Source organism: Penaeus chinensis, chromosome 8 (assembly GCF_019202785.1).
Source record: "Penaeus chinensis breed Huanghai No. 1 chromosome 8, ASM1920278v2, whole genome shotgun sequence".
NCBI lineage: Eukaryota > Metazoa > Arthropoda > Malacostraca > Decapoda > Penaeidae > Penaeus > Penaeus chinensis.
The window spans coordinates 40,290,239-40,311,661 of record NC_061826.1 but is presented as its reverse complement, the minus strand read 5'-3'; the positions used below and the strand labels follow the sequence as shown (position 1 = coordinate 40,311,661).

At 35.0% G+C, this 21,423-nt stretch overlaps 2 protein-coding genes across 11 annotated transcripts; both read left to right on the top strand.

Moving 5' to 3' along the window:
- Positions 1–1,080: 1,080 nt before the first annotated feature.
- On the top strand, positions 1,081–6,590 carry LOC125028315 (F-box only protein 31-like). The gene is made up of 9 exons (XM_047617776.1): positions 1,081–1,585; positions 2,271–2,542; positions 2,706–2,768; positions 3,164–3,240; positions 3,417–3,578; positions 4,137–4,333; positions 4,623–4,812; positions 4,981–5,201; positions 5,701–6,590. Exons 2-9 carry the CDS (start codon positions 2,377–2,379, stop codon positions 5,861–5,863), a joined length of 1,239 nt encoding a protein of 412 aa, XP_047473732.1. The 5' UTR covers positions 1,081–1,585; positions 2,271–2,376; the 3' UTR covers positions 5,864–6,590.
- A 150-nt stretch (positions 6,591–6,740) lies between these two features.
- Positions 6,741–21,042, top strand: LOC125028314 (F-box only protein 31-like). Of its 10 annotated transcripts, none has more exons than XM_047617766.1 (14): positions 6,741–8,193; positions 8,410–8,472; positions 8,864–8,940; positions 9,118–9,279; positions 9,574–9,654; positions 11,696–11,830; positions 15,117–15,362; positions 15,811–15,873; positions 16,344–16,420; positions 17,413–17,583; positions 17,776–17,915; positions 18,105–18,294; positions 18,894–19,120; positions 19,380–21,042. In XM_047617766.1, the coding sequence occupies exons 7-14, from the start codon at positions 15,173–15,175 to the stop codon at positions 19,567–19,569; spliced, it is 1,248 nt and encodes a 415-aa protein (XP_047473722.1). In that variant the 5' UTR covers positions 6,741–8,193; positions 8,410–8,472; positions 8,864–8,940; positions 9,118–9,279; positions 9,574–9,654; positions 11,696–11,830; positions 15,117–15,172; the 3' UTR covers positions 19,570–21,042. The 10 variants fall into 10 exon arrangements, with proteins under 10 accessions (XP_047473722.1, XP_047473721.1, XP_047473724.1 ...); XM_047617765.1 differs by having other exon boundaries at positions 9,564–9,654; XM_047617768.1 differs by lacking the exon at positions 11,696–11,830.
- The last annotated feature ends 381 nt before the right edge of the window (positions 21,043–21,423 follow it).

Below are 21,423 nucleotides of genomic sequence, written 5' to 3'. Positions count from 1 at the left end.
TATGTTGATTATACAGGAATCATTATATAAATACTGATGGCATGTATAAAGATAAAAATAAATATAATACATTATATTTTTTCAGGACCACTGATGAATATTGGAACAGAACGTTGTCACACTGATCAAAAACAATATTAAATCCACAAAATAAATTACCTGAAATAACTATTAATTGAATTACGAACGAGAGTAAATTGATGTCGAAGATAACAGTTAGTGTCAGCAGAATCTAACAAACACTTATTTCTTCCCAGAGATTCTTATATGACTATAATAGTGGGGGTCATAACCGTCCATTTTCGAAATATTTGCTTTTCCTACTTAATGTACATACCTATCACACTCATGACTAATACACAACCCGTATGTGCTATAAAATAAAAGGTTAATAAGTTGCGCATAAAACGCATGCGCTAACAAATCACATTAAAATTCCCGTGAGTTTCGACTGCCAACGTTTCAAATTTCCCGCAAGAAGCTGCTGACGAAAACGTTGCCAGTTATGTAAATATTGTCTCCGCATGAACAAACATGACAGAGCTCTTGGTAGCGGAGAAACGGGCAATTTGCAGCGATGATGTACTTAAATATCACCCACTGATTCAGGATAATTTCCTCCAACTGTCAAACGAGAGACGAATGAACCTATATTAAGCATGTGTGTGAGAGGGAGGGCATTTGACTCATTCTTTAATTATTCTATATATTTCAAGGAGTATTTGTTAGCATGGATTTCCTTTCTGCTGTCTTATAAGTGAAAACACCATATTGTTATACAAAAAAAAAAAAAAAAAAAAAATTTGGACGTAGAAAAATACCCCCATAAACAGCTTCTGTGTCACCCTTAATTGAAAGAAAATTTGCCGGTTGTAAAGCTGCGGAAATCAAGCACCTTAGTACGAAAAAAAATTGTGTGTGTGTGTGTGTGTGTATATATATATATATATATATATATATATATATATATATAACCAAAAATAGGACGACAAAGAAACTGAACTGTTATCAAGGAATTCAAGAAAATAACATTGTAATTCTTTTCTGTGATGCAATAAGGACGTCACCCCTGATTTCATCTTGACGTCATAGCAGATACACTTCGCGACTACGCTGATCGGGATGTAGTATTTTCATTATATGTATCCCATATATGTGGTATGAATTCAGAATCAAATGTAAAGTATATGTATAACGAAAAGACAAAGACCTGTAGTCAAAAAAAAATATATGATTATATGAACCGTGGAATTTTATCATTTGAATGTGATGACGTTTATGTACAGGGTTTTCCTAGTGCTTATATCATTATTGTGTGATCCTTGAAAGAGTGAGTTGCAGTGGACTTTTGTGGTGTTGAAAATCTTTATGATGTCGAGTAGGTGTCCTTTTTTTTTACCCAAGTGATCGGCTACAGATGTTTCTATTGAAAAAAAAAAAAAAATCCCAGACCAGAAAAAAATATTGGATGCAGTTTTAGCTGGTGAAAAGCTCAAGGAAACGACAAAAAAACAAACAAAAAACCCCCCCACAAATTTGACATTACGACGGAGCAGTTGATAGTTCAAATAACTGTGTGGCTTCCGTAAGTGCATTAGGAATTTACCTACCTACCTATGTAATACCTAATACCTTCTTCACCTCTCTCTATTTCTCTGTATACATATATATGTAATCATATATAAATATATATATATATATATATATATATATATATATATACGCACACACACACACATATGTATATATATACATATATATATATATATAATTGATGATGTAATGTGTGTGTGTGCGTGTGTATGTATGCATGAAAACTTCATAGGTTCTCAATTACTGATAAGCTAAATCATTTAGGGAAAATGGATATGACTATCCTTCTCTCTCTCTTTCTCTCTCTCGCTCTCTCTCTCTCTCTCTCTCTCTCTCTCTCTCTCTCTCTCTCTCTCTCTCTCTCTCTCTCTTCCTTTATGAATATCAGGTCTTAGTCATATTGAATTACAAGGGTTGCAACGAAGCATATATGTTGCACTCCATGCCAGCGAGTGAGAGTTTTTTTTTGCTAGGTCTGTTTCCTAAGAGAATGAATCTTGATACATCTCTCGTGCTCGTATGTATGTGTGTGTCTGTGTGTGTGTGTGTGTGTGTGTGTGTGTGTGTGTGTGTGTGACTACAGACCTTGGAATTATTAGATAAAGTTTTACTAAAATGCTTTATGTCATATCAACACAGAAAAGTGCAAAGCTTACTTATTATATGTTACATTTCAGTCTTTCAGAGAAATGTAAAGACTACAAACACCGGATTAACTTGGAAAAAAGCAAACCCATTGAAGAGAAGAATCAGCAGTCTGTGGAAGCAGAGAGGAACCAGAACATGGCAGTTCCAAGCAAGCCTAGCCTTATAGATTTACCTGAGGATTTGCTCCTGTGCATAATGGAACTGTGTGACCCCCATGACCTTGCTATGCTGGGCGAAACCTGTACACTTCTCCATACCCTTAGTCAGTACGACTTTCTGTGGAAACGTTTTTGTGAGAAAGGTAAGATACCAACATTTATGTGATATATTTATTAGATATATATTTCATATCTATATTTGTGTGGCGTGTATGTGTGAATGTGTGTGCAGATTTTTCACTTCTTATAATAACTGAAAACGTTATTTTGCCAACAGTATATGACTTTCCTTTCACATCTTTACAGCCACTAATGTTAAGAATCCCGACCTTGGAGAAGTTAGTAGTTACAGAGAGCTGTACACTACTCGTAAGTACAATAATATTGTTCGTATTAAATCGATACCTGAACTTACTGTCATGATCTGTATCTATAATTTTGAAGTTGTTCTCAGTTTATAATTATTACCATTCGTTCTGACTCTCTTTTCTTTTGTTCTGCTCTCACTCTCTCTCTCTCAACTTAACAGATGAATACTGTCAGGAGTGAAGTTTGTACAGCAATCCTAATTACATGAGTCTGCTTTATTCAGTACATACATACACACACATATATATGTATATATATACAGACATGTGTGTTTATATATATGTGAATACATGTATGCAATTATGAGTACATTTATATATGTGTGTGTAAAAAGTATAAAATGTGATGTAAAAACCATTGTAACTACTTACGTAACCCAATCAACTTTACACCAGTGCTGCACAGGTATGGAGGGATGCTAGGCCTCTACCAGGTCATTGCCGGTCCCTTCGGAGGCCTCACGGAAGTAAGGGTGAGTTACAGGAGTTAAAAATGTCTCAGTGTTATACATAATGAAATAAACTCCAGCCTTTCTTATGCATTAAGATTACACCCCTTAGTCTGCCTCTTTGATTTGTTGTACTAGCTGGTATCCGTGGATATTAAAAAAATGCGTTTTAATTTGTTTTCGTGTTTATATCCCTGTAGTATTCATGCGGCACTCTAGAAGGCATTACCTGGGACCCAGAATTCGTTGACTCTCCACTGAAAGCCAACGTTTGTTTTTCTCTTAGAGGTGGCAACAAATACGCACAGTGTCTCTGTCTTCCATTAATGGCTCCGCATTCTAGCATGATTATACTCGAAAAGGTAAGCACGTAGTCTTGAGGTGACCTGGAGTAATAAGAATTAACCAGGAAAATGGTCTTGACATAAAGACCAAGCTTTATATCTGTATGTTTTCATGATTAAACATATGGGAAAATGGCTGATATTTTGTTAATCAATTTTTGGAGTAAACATGCGCTTAAAAGAAGTAAACATGCGCTTAAAAGATTGGTGCTGATTGTCAAAATTCAGCATGTCTTAATAACATCGTTTTCTTTCAAATGATTAACATCACGAACCTCTTTATTAACCAATAATCAGCTTTTCATATCTATCAACCAATCGTTAGTTATTACCAACAAAGACGCTTCTACTGTAATGAAAAGTCGAGATACTAAACTCGATTGTATATCTTTATATAATTATAAAAAAATGGTATATACCGGTAACTTTTTTACATAACTGTAATATCTGCAGTTATAGGAATTGTAACTACAATTAAATTTAAGGTAGCCCGTGTTATCACCTTGATATATTTTCTTGAATTACGTTTATATGAATTGATTTTCCAGAAAACTCTATAAATATCTGTTTTTCCAGGATAGTGGCAGATTTTCCCATCTGTGTTTCAGCCCCATGGATCACGCCAAGGCAGTCTGGAAGGACTTTCAGCATCAACATGATTTCGATTTCATTCATGAAGAGGAACTATTTCGTCGGTTTAGGTCGAGTATCTTTAAGCTATTGCAACCGCACAGTCATCAGAAAAAACTGCTTTGTCTCAGCCACTGTTATGAGTAAGTATCCATGAGTCTGCATACTCATAATTCTCTCTCTCTCTCTCTCTCTCTCTCTCTCTCTCTCTCTCTCTCTCTCTCTCTCTCTCTCTCTCTCTCTCTCTCTCTCTTTCTCTCTGTATGTTTCAGAAACTGACTCTCATGTTTGGGAACTATCGTACTTTGTGATATATGATTTAATTTTCTTTAGATGCTTTCCTCGATAATATTGATGAAAAAAAGAAAACAATAACAATTCCATTATACTTCCGTTTTGAAATTCTAATAGTTCTTGCATCCTTCGTCACAGCTTTCGCCTGGTCCACAAGCCCCTTGTTCTGCCTCATGCAAATGACATTCCCGAGAGCCTGCTTATGCCAGATGGATCTTGCCCAAAACAACTCATTGCTCCAGGGTTGTTCACAGGAAATGGCATCTTTCTTGGGACACAGTTGTTTGTTTTTAAGTACAAGAATGAAAAAGAGCTTTGCGCCTTCAAGGTATAGTAGCTCTGGATTTTTTAGATTGGAAATAGTTGAGATAAATGCATATATTCCCGGCGTGTATGACTTCATGAGAGTGTTGTGATATCTGACCGTTCATAGTCATTCCTTAAATGAGCACCTCACAGGGTAGAAAAAGAATCACGGATGTTTTTCCCCTAACAGGTGACAGGAGACGATTACGTCCCTGCAGAAGAACTATACTTCTCTGCTATGCTGGAATATCCAGTCAGTCCCATCAATGTCGATGACCAAAAATATCACTTTTATGAAGAGCTGTTGGATCTAGAAATGAAAAAGGGTCGAATATCAGATATCCCAGAGCAGTCTTTCAGATTACCTCTGGGCACTCCACTCTCTGTCTCATACGACAAGTGTTACGCAAGGTAGGTTCGTTAAATTAAGAGTATTAGAGAAACAAGTGTAATGCATAAAACAATGTCCAAATAGTGAAACGAGTTGTGTTTATCCGTAAATATAAGGTATATATATATATATACAGGCCTAACTGTATCCTTATGAAATTGTTTATCTACTGATATAATAGTTACAGTAAAGGTCGACGGAAAGTCCAATCACATTATTAGTCATGCGTGATAGGAATAGTGGCCCACTAGTTAAACATTGGCTTTTTGTAGTACCAATTATCTTTATATAAAATGGGGTTGTTCATGAATTGTTAGCTACGTCAGATCTCCCATATGCATGCTTGAGGTGTGGCAAACATGTATATAAAAAGCATTGTTGGACGTTTTTGATAACAGAATTCAGAGGAATCATCCTGTAGATGACTGAAGCCGATATCATGATTTAGCCGGTAGTTCTGAAAAAAAAAGATTCTTGTATGATTATAATATTAAAGTCTTTACTTATTTCTTCCCACAGATACCATGGAAGAGGAGTAACAAACTGCGTGGAATCCTGGAATGAATGTCCACTCCACGTTATTGTTTTTGATCCTGACACTGTGTGTGTGCTGTGGCTGGACTGTTGTCATCCCTCACTCTACAAGCGAGTCCTGCAAGGGCCGCGCCTATCAAAATACTAATTTTGCTAAGTATATATATTTATATGCATATATATATGCATACATATATATATATATATATATATATATAAGTTAACATACCTGTAAACATATATTATTATTATGTAGCGACCCACTGAGTATGAGCTTGCGACCCTGGGTGCGAGGATGCCTATGAAAAATTAAAACAAACAGCGAAATGTTCTTTTGCATTCACTTTTTTTATCACTGAAAAAGGTTAAAACCCACATTACTGTCTAGAATAATCTCCGTAAATAACTAATGCATTTACGAAAGCCAGATTTGTACCTCCATAGAGGAAATATCTAAAGGTACCTGTAATGTCTTGAGTGTAGTGTACATTAGACAATTCAATGGAAACAACGCTCAATCTAGATCCAGGAGGAAAGCCTGGTAAAATTGATATGGACTCCGACTCCCAATCAAACAGAAGACCACGAGAAACTCCAAAAGAGAGCCTAAAACACAAAAAAGATACTCAAATGAATAAAAAAGACGTCTCATGGATGAATACAATAAAGAATATAGTCACTGTGATATCAAATGTAATAATCAACATGAATTCTAAGAGAAACAGTGATAGAAATTATTACTGAAACAATAAACGATGTAAATCCAATCATAAAAGAAGTAATGAAATACGTAAATAAACAAAAACATTCGCTATAATATTAGGTCAGTTATTAAAAAAAAAAAAAAAAAAAAAAAATACTTGATACATAAATAACACCAGAATTAATCGGACTACGTGGGACCTTGCCTCGAAATATCGTCAGCTCAGAAGGACAATGGAAATGCATCTTTTAATTTCTCCTGTGGCCTTAAACTTCTTTTCTTTAAGTTGCCATCGTGTATGCATTTTATCTTAGTATACGACAATGTATGATCAATTGTCTTTGATCTGCTTTGTGATCACATATCCGGCTGCACAAAAAAGAAAAATCAAACAAATACATTAGACAGTAAATTGAACTTTACCGCAGCAAGTTCTAAAAATATATTATGTAGCTGGTTGCATATTAGTTTTAATTCTCAAGATCTTAGATGACATCGTAATGCATAGTGGAGTTGTCATTCTCAAGATCTTAGATTGCAATAAATGATATAATTAAATGCATGGTAGGGTTTTCATTCTCAAGATCTTAGATAACCTTAATCAATAAACGTGTGTATACATGAGCGCGTTTACCAAAGGACTTGGATTAAGAGAACGGAAACGGATGTTATGAGGGAGCGACCCACGAGCGTATATAAATTCTGAAAATCTAGCCAGATCTTCGCTAGATAGATGAACCAATCTTTATGGATTTTTAGACCAAAAGGAATCTGAAACGTGAGACGCTGCTTTACCTTAGGGTTTCGGGTCAGCAGAATTGTGGTAGGTTGGGAAAACGACATAATTATAGCATAGAGTTGGGAAACACAAACCACGCATAAAAAACAAGGAAAATAATTTGAAGTCTAAATGGATGCTTTATCCGATTTTAGGTCAGCGTTAGACTTATGGTTTATTAATATTATCAAAGTATAAGAATCTTTTGTATTTTGTTAATATAGACAGTAGACAGCATGAGCTGCATTACCATTTCCTAACTTTTACATTTTCGTTGAGTAGGGATGTTCAGGGAAACCCTGCATAAGAAAATGTTAGGTTTATTTTTTTCAGATATTTGTCTCTTTTCAGATTTCCCAACAATTTAAGACAATAACCACATATTTTTGTCTGATTTGTGTGGTATCCTCTGTGATACTCAACAATAATTGTCCTGAACTTTATAGGTTATCTATTATTGATAACTTATATCGTTTAGGGAAAATGGATATGACTACAATTCATTCTCTCTCTCTCCCTACCTTTCTGAATATCAGATATTAGTCATACTGACTTACACGGGTTGCAACGATGCATATATGTTGCAATCCATATCAGCGAGTGAGCGTTATTTTGTGAGGAGAAAGCATCTTAATAAATCGCGAGTACTCGTGTGTGTGACTACTAAAATGCTTTATGTAATATCAACCTCCAAAAATGCAAACGCCCACTTAATGTATGTTACATTTCAGTCTTTCAGAGAAATGTAAAGACTACAAACATCGGATCAACTTGGGGAAAAGCAAACCTATTAAAGAGAAGAATCAACAGTCTGCCAAAGCTAAGAACCAGAACAATAGCATGGCAGATCCTAGCCATATAGATTTACCTGAGGATTTGCTCCTGTGCATAATGGAACTGTGTGACCCCAATGACCTTGCTATGCTGGGCGAAACCTGTACACTGCTCCATACCCTTAGCCAGTACGACTTTCTGTGAAAACGTTTTTGCGAGAAAGGTAAAACATCAGTTTTCCTGTGTATATATGTATATACATATATATATATATATATATATATATATATATATATTAGATATATAACATATATGTATTATATGTGTTTGGTGTGTGTTGTGTATTTGTGTGTTTTGCGTGTGACAGATATTTCACTTCTTATAATGACTGAAAATGCTATTTTGCCAACTGTATGACTTCTCTTTCACATCTTTACAGCCACTAATGTTAAGGATCCCGACCTTGGAGAAGTTAGTAGTTACAGAGAGCTGTACACTACTCGTGAGTACAGTAATATTGTTTGTAATAAATCAATACCTTGAATTATTGTAATTATTTTTACCTATAGTTTTGAGGTTGTTCTCAGTTTATAATCATTGCCATTCATTCTGGCTCTCTTTTTCTCTTGTTCTGCTCTCTCTCTCTCTTTCAACTTGACGGATCAATATCCACAAGAGTGAAGTTTGTACAGCAGTCCTAATTACACGAGTCTGCTTTATGCAGCACATACATACACAAATATGTATATATATATATAATATATATATATACACATATATATGTGTGTATACATATATGCATTTATGAGTACATATATAAATGTGTAAAAAGTATAAAATGTGATGTAAAAGCCATTGTAACTACTTACGTAACCCAATCAACTTTACACCAGTGCTGCACAGGTATGGAGGGATGCTAGGCCTCTACCAGGTCATTGCCGGTCCCTTCGGAGGCCTCACAGAAGTAAGGGTGAGTTACAGGAGTTAAAAATGTCTCAGTGTTATACATAATGAAATAAACTCCAGCCTTTCTTATGCATTAAGATTACACCCCTTAGTCTGCCTCTTTGATTTGTTGTACTAGCTGGTATCCATGGATATTTTAAAAAATGCGTTTTAATTTGTTTTCGTGTTTATATCCCTGTAGTATTCATGCGGTACTCTAGAAGGCATTACCTGGGACCCAGAATTCGTTGACTCTCCACTGAAAGCCAACGTTTGTTTTTCTCTTAGAGGTGGCAACAAATACGCACAATGTCTCTGTCTTCCATTAATGGCTCCGCATTCTAGCATGATTATACTCGAAAAGGTAAGCACGTAGTCTTGAGGTGACCTGGAGTAATAAGAATTAACCAGGAAAATGGTCTTGACATAAAGACCAAGCTTTATATCTGTGTGTTTACATGGTTAAACCGGTAACTTTTTTTACATAACTGGAATATCTGCAGTTATAAGAATTGTAACTACAGCTTAATTTAAGGTAGCTTATGTATTCACTTCATGTTATATATCCTTGAAGTATGTGTATATTAGACGACTTCCCAGAAAAAAAATCCACAAAATATTGGTCCATTTTCGATTTTTATCATGAAGAACTCTTTAGTCCGAACAAGTTGACCATCTTTATCTTCTGGCAACCGCGCAGTCATGAGAAGAAACTGCTTTGTCTCAGACACTGTTATGAGTAAGTATCCATGAGTCTGCATACTCATAATTCTCACTCTCTCTCTCTCTCTCAGTCACTCTATCTATCTATCTATCTATCTTCTCTTTATGAGCATGTTATCAGTATAAGTATCAATTAGTCTTCTGTACTCTTGTGATGCTATGTGTTGAAACATTTTCTTCATACAATTTCTGAGAACGTGATTGTCTGAATTGAATTAAATGAAATTAATTGTAGAGTTTGTACATGTGACAGTTATACGATTAGAAATAATAATCAATAAATTTATATATATATATATATATATATATATACATTTATATACACACATATGTACATATACACACACACATGTACATATATCATGTGTGTGTGTGTGTGTACATATTTTTGTACGTATTTATGTATATATGCATGTATACACACACACACACATGATTGCTTTGTTTACAACTATCATCTGAAATTGTCACCATTAACTAGTTATTATTTTCTTCATAGTATCAAAACAGAAAGCTTTTGTTAAAAGACAACGTGAGTGTCTAAGTATTGGAGTGAAATCATAATTAATTTAAAAGGTTGAATGAAGTTTCTCTAAAACAGGTTAGTATTTATTTGATATACATACACCAGGTTTTTATCCCCATTAGTCTGTTAGACCGAGGATACACTATACATATCTATATGTTTCAGAAATTGACTCTCATGTTTGGGAACTATCGTACTTTGTAATATATGATTTAATGATCTTTAGATGGTTTCCTCGATAATATTGATGAAACAAAGAAAACAATAACAATTCCATTATACTTCCGTTTTGAAATTCTAATAGTTCTTGCATCCTTCATCACAGCTTTCGCCTGGTCCACAAGCCCCTTGTTCTGCCTCATGCAAATGACATTCCCGAGAGCCTGCTTATGCCAGATAGATCATTGCTTTGCTGGAATATCCAGCCAGTCCCATCACCGTTAATGATGAAAAATATCACTTCTCTGACAAGCTGTTGGATCTAGAAATGAAAAAGGGTCGAATATCAGATATCTCAGAGCAGTCTTTTAGATTACCACAGGACATGCCACTCTTTGGGACATATGACAAGTGTTACGCAAGGAGGTACTTTAATATTATTACGGAAACAAGTGTCATCTTCATCATCACTGGGGAGTAAACGCCGACGCGCGCGCATAGCCGAATCCACCCTTCATTTCCACCTACGAGGGTCCCTCATCGCGAGCCCCCCCCCCCCCCCTCTTCTTGTTCCTCCGTCTTTCCATTTCCTACTTTTATTCTAATTTCCCCCTTTGCCCTTCCTTCTACCCTTCCTTTCCTGCCGTAGTCCACAGGGCGAGTCGAGCACAGCCAGACCACTTCCCTCTGCCAGCCTCATTTCTACAATTCTTTTTATGAACCGCGTTCATGTTGACATATATATAAAAGGTATGAATGAGATTGAATATCTTCACAATACAAGAGATGTATTTGACCGGTTTCGACTTTGTCTTCGTCAGACTTTGCTTCATTGCTAAATGTATCAAGAGCTACCACTAGGGTTTCCAGAGACTAGGACAGAATAGCAACATCGTCAGCAAAGTCAAGGTCGGTAACCTTGATAATGCCTAGAGTTGCTCCACAGCAACTTTGGACAGCTCTAGCCGGGATCCAGTCCATGCAAGTGTTGAAAAGTGTTGGCGCAAGAACCTTGTTTCACTCCTGAACTAACAGAATCCCAACACACTTCACAGCACTTTCAGTACCAATATACAGGCTTGCTATTAATCCGATAATCCTTGTCGGTATTCCTCTTAGTCTCAGGATCTCCCAAAGCGATGCACCGTATCAAATGCCTTTATGAGGTTGATGTAAGCTGCAAGCAGCCCACGCACGAACTCACGTCGGCACTCTACAATGACTCGAAGCGACAGGATAGGTCATTTGTGTGCCTCAGCAGGTGGTATCTGATACATATTAGAAGGATGTGGACGAGAACCTTGCCTGGTACACTGGACAGTGTAATGCCTCGTTGATTGCTGCAGTCCCGCTGATCCCTTTCCACTTCCAGAGAGGGATGACCACACCCCTCGGCATGCAAGCCCCTCACCATTGGTTCTCTACCAGCCTATAATAGGTAAGCTGGGACGCTGCAGATATCCCCTGCTTTACCACTCTTCAGTTTGGAGATCGCCCCCGACTTCAAGTGAGTCAAAGTCTTACATCATTAATGAGAGTTCCTCAAGTAATACTAGTAAGCCATATATATATATATATATATATATATATATATATATATATATATATACACACACACACACATATACACGCGCGCGCACGCACACACACACACACACACACACACACACACACACACACACACACACACACACACACACACACACACACACACACACACACATATATGCACATTACTAACTAAAATCATATCTTTGTAAACTACCAATGTATTTACGAAAGCCATACGGGAATTCGCACTGTCAACCGCCCCGTCGTAATGTGAGCCTTGTGTATAACAAACAGCAGGGCGTCAAATTGAGGGGAGGGGGGGGGGGCATGGTACAGTCCTTCTCACACTGTCAAGAATGACAATAGTGATCCTTGGAAAACCCCAAACCCAGACGGCATCAAATTCAAGCGGTCAGTTCCGTGGCTCATATGAGTCTTTGTCTTTTCGTAATATCTTTATTTTTAACATTACACTGAACTCATTGCACAAATTTATGGAATACATATAATGGAAATACTCCAACCCTGATTGGCCAAGTCACAGCGTGTATCTGCCATGACGTCAGAGGTGACGTCATTTTCGTACCACGTTACAATTTAAAGGAATTCAATGTTATCTTGTTTACTTCCCTGACAACAGTAAGACTTCCCTGTCTCTCGTATATTGACGGTAACGCTGTTTTCTCCCTCGTGTTCTGTCACTATCTCCTGTCATATGACGCTTTTCTTTTGAGACGGAAGTGCATTCAGGGTAAAGTTTTCCGTTTCCTCGGAGTCCTTCTCTCTGTCTCTGTATTAATTTTGTATTATTGTATGCCTTTGTACTATTTATATCTTCGCTCAGTCCGTTGGATTATTTGCCTGATACTGGCCCAATACCGCGAAAGGTACGTATTTTTATCACAAATACTGTCGTGAATCACGTCAACACCTATTACACCACTTTACTTTGCAAGAAAAATGCACTTGTTTTGGGGATAAATAAACGGATACTAAGTATTAAGCGCACAAGAAGCTGGTCTAGTGTAAAATGCATAATGACAGTAGGTGTATATGAATGTAAAGCACTTTTCTACATCATGGTTAAAGGACCTTAAAAAAATAATAAAGATAACAAAAAATTACATAAAATGAACAGCCTATCCATTAGGAATTTCCTGTTCTATGAAAAACAACAGAATAACTGTATGATGATGCAATTTTCACGATAAATCACGTGATAATCAAGATATGAGATATATTATCTGTTAAGATAAGACAGTCGACATCTAAAGCAGCATATTACCTTATTAAATTAACTTACATTTTCCAGCAACTTTTAAAAGGATTTACAAATACATATATACTTACCTAAACAAATACCTGTAGGAGGAACTGCCCCCCAAAAAAATGAAAAAAAAAAAAAAAATAGTGATAAATTGAACAATCACTGATAGAAAATTCATGTTCTGAGAAAAACCAAAACCGTGATTCTTTGTCCGAGAAAGCAACTATAGCGTCATTTTTTGTGATAGAAAGAGAATATCCAAAGGTGAGCTGTTTACTGGAGGTTTTGTAGCTCTCTGTGGCTTTCCTGTCTATTTCCTTTTGTAATTGTTAATGTTAGATTCTTGGTTATTTCCTGGTTACCTTTTTCATGTTTCGATCCCAGTGGCTCAAAAATGTCTCAATTTGGACTGGAGTTAGTTATAAAGTTAAAAGCCATGTGATTTTGCCAAAATGTGCATCATAACTTGTTGATAAGTGTTGAAGACGTATCCCGCACTAGCTCTGCAACGTTTGTCGTAGCCTCTGTACTCGGGCAAAAGTCAATGAATCTATAGCTACTTATATTCTGGTAAGATGGACCATGTAGACATCCCAGCTGATTTACCTTCTAATAAGGAATCAGGTCAAATTCCGTGTTGTCAGGAAGTTTAAAGGATTGAAGTTTGTTTGTCTTTGCCAAAGCACAGAAACAGGAGCGGTTGCTAGATGGTAGTCCATGATTTTATTATTATTATTATTATTATTGTTAATATTATTATTATTATTATTATTATTAATATTATTATTATTATATCATCATCATCATCATATTATTATTATTATTATTATTATTATATCATCATCATCATCATCATCATCATCATCATCATCAATCATCATCATCATCATCATCATCATCATCATCATCATCATCATCATCATCATCATCATCATCATCATCATCATCATCATCATCATCATCATCATCATCATCATCATCATCATCATCATCATCATCATCATCATCATCATCATCATCATCATCAGCTGACCATCACAGATTTTAGAGTGTTTCAAGTAGACAGATGCAAGTCCCCTTTAAAATTAACCCAGTAGAGACTTACATAATTTAATTTGAAAATCTGTTGTATTTATGTATATTTTCTTCTATTAGCTTTTCTTTTCTCAAGTTTTCAAGTTAGGTCAGCGCACGACCAACCTGACTCGCAACCAAATTGGCCTTTGAATGAGGTTGGATTGCCTTTTTCTTTATGAAGGTTGTCAGGCCAGCTTTCTGTTATTCAAATGTAACTAAGCTATAAAAGGAAGAAGAAAGTCTGACATGATTATGGGAATTATAAAGGAAACCTGACATGTCAACTTGACTTACAGAGCCAAGGTAAAGGGTATTTTAGACCACTAAGTTATACGGTCTTGTCATAATGTGTATTTATATATATATATATATATATATATATATATATATATATATATATGTATATGTATATATATATATGTATATGTATATATATGTATATGTATATATATGTATATATATGTATATATATATATATATATATATGTATATATATATATATATATGTATATGTATATAAATATGTATATATATATATATTATATATATATATATATATATATATATATATATATATATATATATATATGTATATGTATATATATATATGTATATATATATGTATATGTATATGTATATGTATATATATGTATATATATATATATATATATATATATATATATATAAGTATATATAAGAAGGTGGGTATAAGGAAATTATCTCTTTTGAGAAGGGTTTCTCATTAACCAATTTTTGATATGGAGGTTCATTGTGAAAGAAAAGTGTTTCCCCCCAATGACAAGGTAGTTGATTTGTGCATGGATAAAGCCAATTTTTATTTGTACGTAATAGATTGCATTTATCTGAAGTGATGGTAATACAATTTTTCTCCCCACAGAGAGTAAGTGAAAGACTGTATTTTGGAGTATGTTAATATAACCACAAAAAAAAACAATGGACCAAGACATTGCAGCCCAAGATACAGACTCTGGTGGTTTACAAGTGATTAACCTGTCAGAAGATGTTTTGGTCAAGATCTTAATGGAATGTTCTGCACACGATCTTGTTGCAATCAGCAGTACATGTAAATTATTCTATCGTCTAGCAAGGGATGAACTAATTTGGAAATATATCTGTAAGAAAGGTAAGTCAAAAGGCCTTATTATTAGCATTAATTTTAATGAATACTAAAGAAATCTAGATGGTATTTTAATGAAGTAAATCAATAGTGATTTTAGATTCCAATAACTGTAGTAACAGTGATAAAAGTGTTAATGATATACATGAAAATAATAGTGTTTTCATAAAAAACAATATGAATGAGTCAATGTCATTATAATTTCAGTGATAATGCCAGTACACAAAATTATTATTACATATTACTTGATCTGTATGTGAGTAATGTATAATCAGTCCTAATATCTGCAGGTGCATGCATACGTGTGGTGTGTGTGTGTGCGTGCGTGCGTGCGTGCGTGCGTGCGTGCGTGCGTGCGTGCGTGCGTGCGTGCGTGCGTGCGTGTATGCATGCGTGCGTGCGTAAATATAAATATATAATATCATTCATGTATTTACTTTTATATTATTTCCAGACTATAACATTTCACAAGATGATATTGGAGACAATGATTCATATTACAAGCTCTATGCAAACTGTAAGTTGACAAAGTTGTCTTCAGATATTTGAGATAAAGTATATATATTTTAGTTTTATGAACTAATTGACTACTTTAACAGTTAGTTAACTGCTGTGTTAATAGCATCTTTATTGCTCTGTAAAACAAGATATAGGAAAGTAAGCAGTTCCTGTAATTTTTAATATAAAAAGTTGCTGTAGTATCTGCTAAAAGAAATAAAAAGTAGGGAATATAAAATAAAGCATCTACAGATCATATCAACAATGAGGCTAGTTTAGCAACCTCTTTTCCTTTCACATAAGGATATTGGTTAAGAACAAACACAGGAATAAATAGCATTAATAATAGTGGTTTGGCAGGATTTAAAGGATTAATGTTTGCATTACTTGAGGGTTTTTTCATGGCTGCAATAACATTGATAATATTCGACATATAGATGACAAATTACTAATATTCGTTTTCCTTCTAAAACTGTTTTGTTATTGCAGTGTTACACAAATATGGCTGGTTACAAGGGACATACCAGACTGAAGTTGGCCCGTATGGGGAACTCATGGAAGTTAAGGCAAGTCCATATTGAAGTTTTAAAGCTGCTAGTACTGTTTTACCAAAGTTAACCAGACAGTTCATCAAGCAGTTCGAAAAGCAAATTCTTGCAAGTTAAGATATATATATATTAAAGTCTTGTGGCATTAGCATTTTTGTGTAAGCTTGAGAAGATTTCAGGGCCCACAGTATTTTTTGTTTTTCTTTCTTTATTTATTTTTAGGATAAATTTGTTAAAATCAGTATTTGTGTTCTTGCAAAACTTCTCAATTTATTAAAACTTTGTGTCAATCATATACATTTTTTGAGTATTAATTTTTTGGTCAGGAAGTGTTCAATCCATTTGTTTCTGTTTGTGCACGCCTTTACAAAGATATAATATAAATGCAAGAATGTTATAAAAATAGTGAAATAAGCATGTCATAGTCACGGTCTTTCTAAATGAAATGAGTATAGCCCCTTCCACATCAGAGACAAATTATGACTAGAGCAAAAGCAGGAAACATGCTTCTTTTTCTTCTTTTTCTTTTACCGTGATTCTCTCTCTCCTCTTTTTCTCCTCTCCCTCCCCCTTTCCTCCCCCCCTTCCTCCATCTCTCCTATCCTTCTCCCTCTCTTCCTATTTTCATCTCTATCTCTCTGTCTCTCTGTCTCTCTGTCTCTCTGTCTCTCTGTCTCTCTCTCTCTCTCTCTCTCTCTCTCTCTCTCTCTCTCTCTCTCTCTCTCTCTCTCTCTCTCTCTCTCTCTCTCTCTCTCTCTCTCTCTCTCTCTCTCTCTCTCTCTCCCTCCCTCCCTCCCTCCCTCCCTCCCTCCCTCCCTCCCTCCCTCCCTCCCTCCCTCCCTCCCTCCCTCCCTCCCTTTCCCTCTCTCTGAGTTGACCTACATAGATATAAATGAAATTGAATGTTTTGATTATCAAAAAGTAAGTGTGTAAATAATCAAATTGCTACTATTTTGCTCCTTCCTTTCACTCTAAGTTCATACATAATTATTTTGTTCTTCTATCAACAGTTTGAGAATGGGTGTATAAAAGGTTTGAATTGGGAGATTGGTTCTGAAATAGATGTAGATGCCCCACTCAAACAGTACGTCCTGTTCTCTATCAAAGGTGACAAGAAATCTCCTGAGTGTGTCTGTCTACCAGACATTGCTCCTCATTCATGCTCACTTGTTTTGGACAAGGTTAGTATTTTGGAAATCTGTGAATATTTTTGATAGACACAGTACAAAAGTTGTTTTTTTTTCCCATGGACTGAGATATTAATGTATGCTGCAGTGTTACTGTCTTTCTTTCTTTCTTTTTTTGAGTGCATAAATAAATACATTTTAGACGTGGTAACTAGGATGATTTTCTTACTTCCATATTTGTTTCAGAGGAGAGGTCATGTAAAACAACACTGCTCAGAGCCTGATAACCATATACAGGCCCTTGTAGAATACATTATTAGTGGCAAGCATACGGAATCAGGATGGGTGAATAGATTGAAGATGGTGTTTTTGAATGAAGCACTAGCGTAAGTAATAACATCTATACTGTTATTTCCGGACGGTATGTATATAATGGGACATATGATCTTGCTATATATTTTACATTAAAGGCTAATAATAGGAGGTTACTTGCCTCGCCTATGATTATTATCTATTAAAGAAAAACTTTTTGAAAAGATCCATTCCTTTCCAAAACACAAGCATTCCTTTTTCAGTTCAGGGGCTCTTCACCAGCCAATCCATGTCCCAGGACCTGAAAACATACCAGAAGAGCTCCTCATGAAGGATGGAACACTCCCACCACAGTTAATCACACCAGGACTTTTTAAGGGTTCCTATGGAAGCCATGGCACTGAGGTCATTTTGTTCAAGTACAAAGATGAGAATGAGCTTCATGGAATAAAGGTGAGTAATCTAATGGAAATTTTCACTGGAAGAGGAAGAATAAGGACTAAGTTGCACAATACAAAGATCATTATGTTCTCTGTCATACTGAAGTGAAAATAAAACCAGTGTATCCAAATATGCTACACCAGAATGTGAGACAAATATGATACTGTTTTCTGCCATCAGTAAGGCGTGAAAGACATGTGGGATTAATAATCTGAATAAATCTTTTTCCTCTGATCTTCATAAAGCTTTTATAGTCTTCAGTCAGAACTATATGCAGTGCTGATAAAAAAATAGCGAATTTCAGCTTCATTCCATCCAAATTTCCTGCCCTACAGTCCTTTATACATTCTTTTATATGTATATACATAAAGTATTTACTATATCAATACTGACCTTCCTGAGTCTGTGTGATATACCTTCCTGAGTCTGTGTGATATGTGATCACGGCTGATTTGAAGGCTTTTATTTTCCTTTTTCCTTTGATCTTTATACTTTTATGTAGAATTTTTACTTTCTGTCCCTTTGTTACTCTATTTCAGAACAGGAATTCAAAAAGCTGTATCTTAAAAAAAAAATTAATATGATCTAAAATGCATTGTTTTTTCCTTCAGGTAACTGGAGATCCAAATGTGTATGCAGGGAAGATTACAGTCAAAGTGTCACTTAGGTTTCCTGTTAAACCTCTCTCTAAAGAAGAGCAAAGGTCCTATGAAATTTTGAAAAACATCGAGCCTGAACAGAGTGCAGAACCTATCTCCAGCATCAAACCACAAGCCTTCATTCCCCCAGATGGTTTTGATCTTCGTGACACATCTCCTCCAGAAAGTTGTAAGGCAAGGTGAGGAACCAAAAGCAGTATTGGTAGGAGTTATCCTGTAGGAAGTCCACTCCACTCTTAGTTATATGATTATATTAGATTTCATCTTACTTAAGATTTGTGATAAAAGAGGCAGTAAGCAGAAATAATCAAAGACTATTCAACTGCTAAATATTACAGTATAAATTTATAACTACAAGAGGACTTGGCAATAATAAAGGTTGCAGAAGCTCTCTGAAGCTGTGGCACTTCAAGTTTTACATATTCCTGATATTTTCAGATATCATGGTTTTGGTCAAATAGCATTTGAAGGATTTCAACAACCCAACTTCATTGGAGCACATATCATGGTGTTTAACAATGACCTGCTTGGAGTTGCCTGGATTACTCTGGAATCATTCAGTCTGTTTCGACGTGTTGAGAATACTTTTACTCAAAATATCTTGCCTGATCTTGAGAGTGCTTTATAAGATGGAAGAAAGATACATTTGTTGAACCTCACTTCCACTCCATGCTGGATGTGTGCATGTGTTTTTTTTTCTTTTCTTTTTTTTTTCTTTAGTCTGCCCTAGTTGTTCTTTAGATATTTGTTGGCTTCTTCATCTCATGCCTTTGATGTACACTAATTATGCTTTTCTTTTAAATGGCAAAGAAACTTACATCATTGATAATAGTAATGTGTTTGTATTATTGACATATTATCTCCCAGTTAAAGATAGTTATAAAATCTTTTTATTTGATTATATATTTCATCTAACTGTTAAATGCTTTTTGGAATTCTGTAAGGAAATATTTCTGTTTGTTTATAATTGGTCACAAAAAAATTGTAGACTCTTATTTGAATCTTTGCAATTTTTCTTTATTCAAAGTTCACATATGTTATTTGAATGGTTGTATTTTTTTCTTTATTCAGGGTTTGCTTATGTGTTATTTGAATTGTTGTTTTTATTCAGGGTTCACATATAATATGTGCATCTCAAGCAGACTCAAGAATGTTGTGATATGGCCTTACTTCATACTCAATAAAACCTTAACACAAGTACCTATTGTTACTGTTTATTATTTCTTGTGTGAAGCTATTGCAAAACCAAATATAGACTAAGATTATTTACAAAGACTCTAGATTTCTGCAATAAGACATAATTGGAGGAACTGGCTGGTGTAGGAGGGCAAAAGGGAAGCAAGAGGTTCTAAAGGCAAGGGGGATAGACAAGAAATTTTCATTTACTTCAGGGAATGATGATGCATAGAATTTGAAGCCGTATTAGTATAACTGCCTTTGTTAACGAGTTTAAATTATCCCCAGGGAGTAGCTGGGGGGGAAGGGACTAGTGTCACTTTAAAGGAGGCAGTTCTCCATGCCTGTTGCTGATCCACCACTGCATTTCTTTACTTTCTTCTTTTTCCTTTTTTTTTAAGTAATGTAAAGTTCATTGGGATTTTTTTTCTTCTTCTAGATAACAATGATTTTATGTGATTCCTTTTATCAACATGCAGCATTTTCTATTATTTTTTTTATATAGGTTAAAAGGTACCTTCTCTCTCTTAGTTTGGTCAGTAGGATTAGGTGTAGGGGATACTTGAAGCATGTTCAAGAATTCTTCAGGAGTACAGAATCCAGCACTTGTGATCTTTGAACTATTAGTAGTAACTCGAGCACAAAATTTGCAGAGTAAAACTTAAAACTGTCCATACAAAAATATTGCAGCACATACATTTAAAAGCTAAACATGAAGTATATTTCATTAATGTTGTTATTTTATCACATATGATAGCACTGTAGTGAATAACTTAAAAAAATAACTGAATGAGATTCATATGTGAATGACAAAATGTTATTAATCTGTTTGTGAAGATGAAAAGGTTGTGTTGCCTTTTTTTGTGAAAGTGTGTGGATACATGTATGCATAATATTGTTTGCACATTATAATTTTTCATAAATATCTTTTTTGATTTGCCCTCTCTTAATTGTAAAGCTTTAACCCATTGTCACCTGAAACACATAATAGTCACTGGAGTTGTTTTGTGAAATGTGTTCACAAAGAGATGGTTCCACAAGTGCTCAGCCAACAAGGAGCCATGATCTTACCTAATTTCACCCTTCCTCGAGTTTTCAGGATTTTTTTAAATATTAATTTTGTTGCTGTTATTATCATTAATGACATTCTGACTATTATATTATTAAAAATAATGGCAATAGGTCATTAGAATTCACATTGATTAACAGTCACAAATAATTCTTATATCAAGAGCCTGCCTCATGATCAGAAAATTTAAATAATATATATATATATATATATTATATATTGATTACACACTCATGA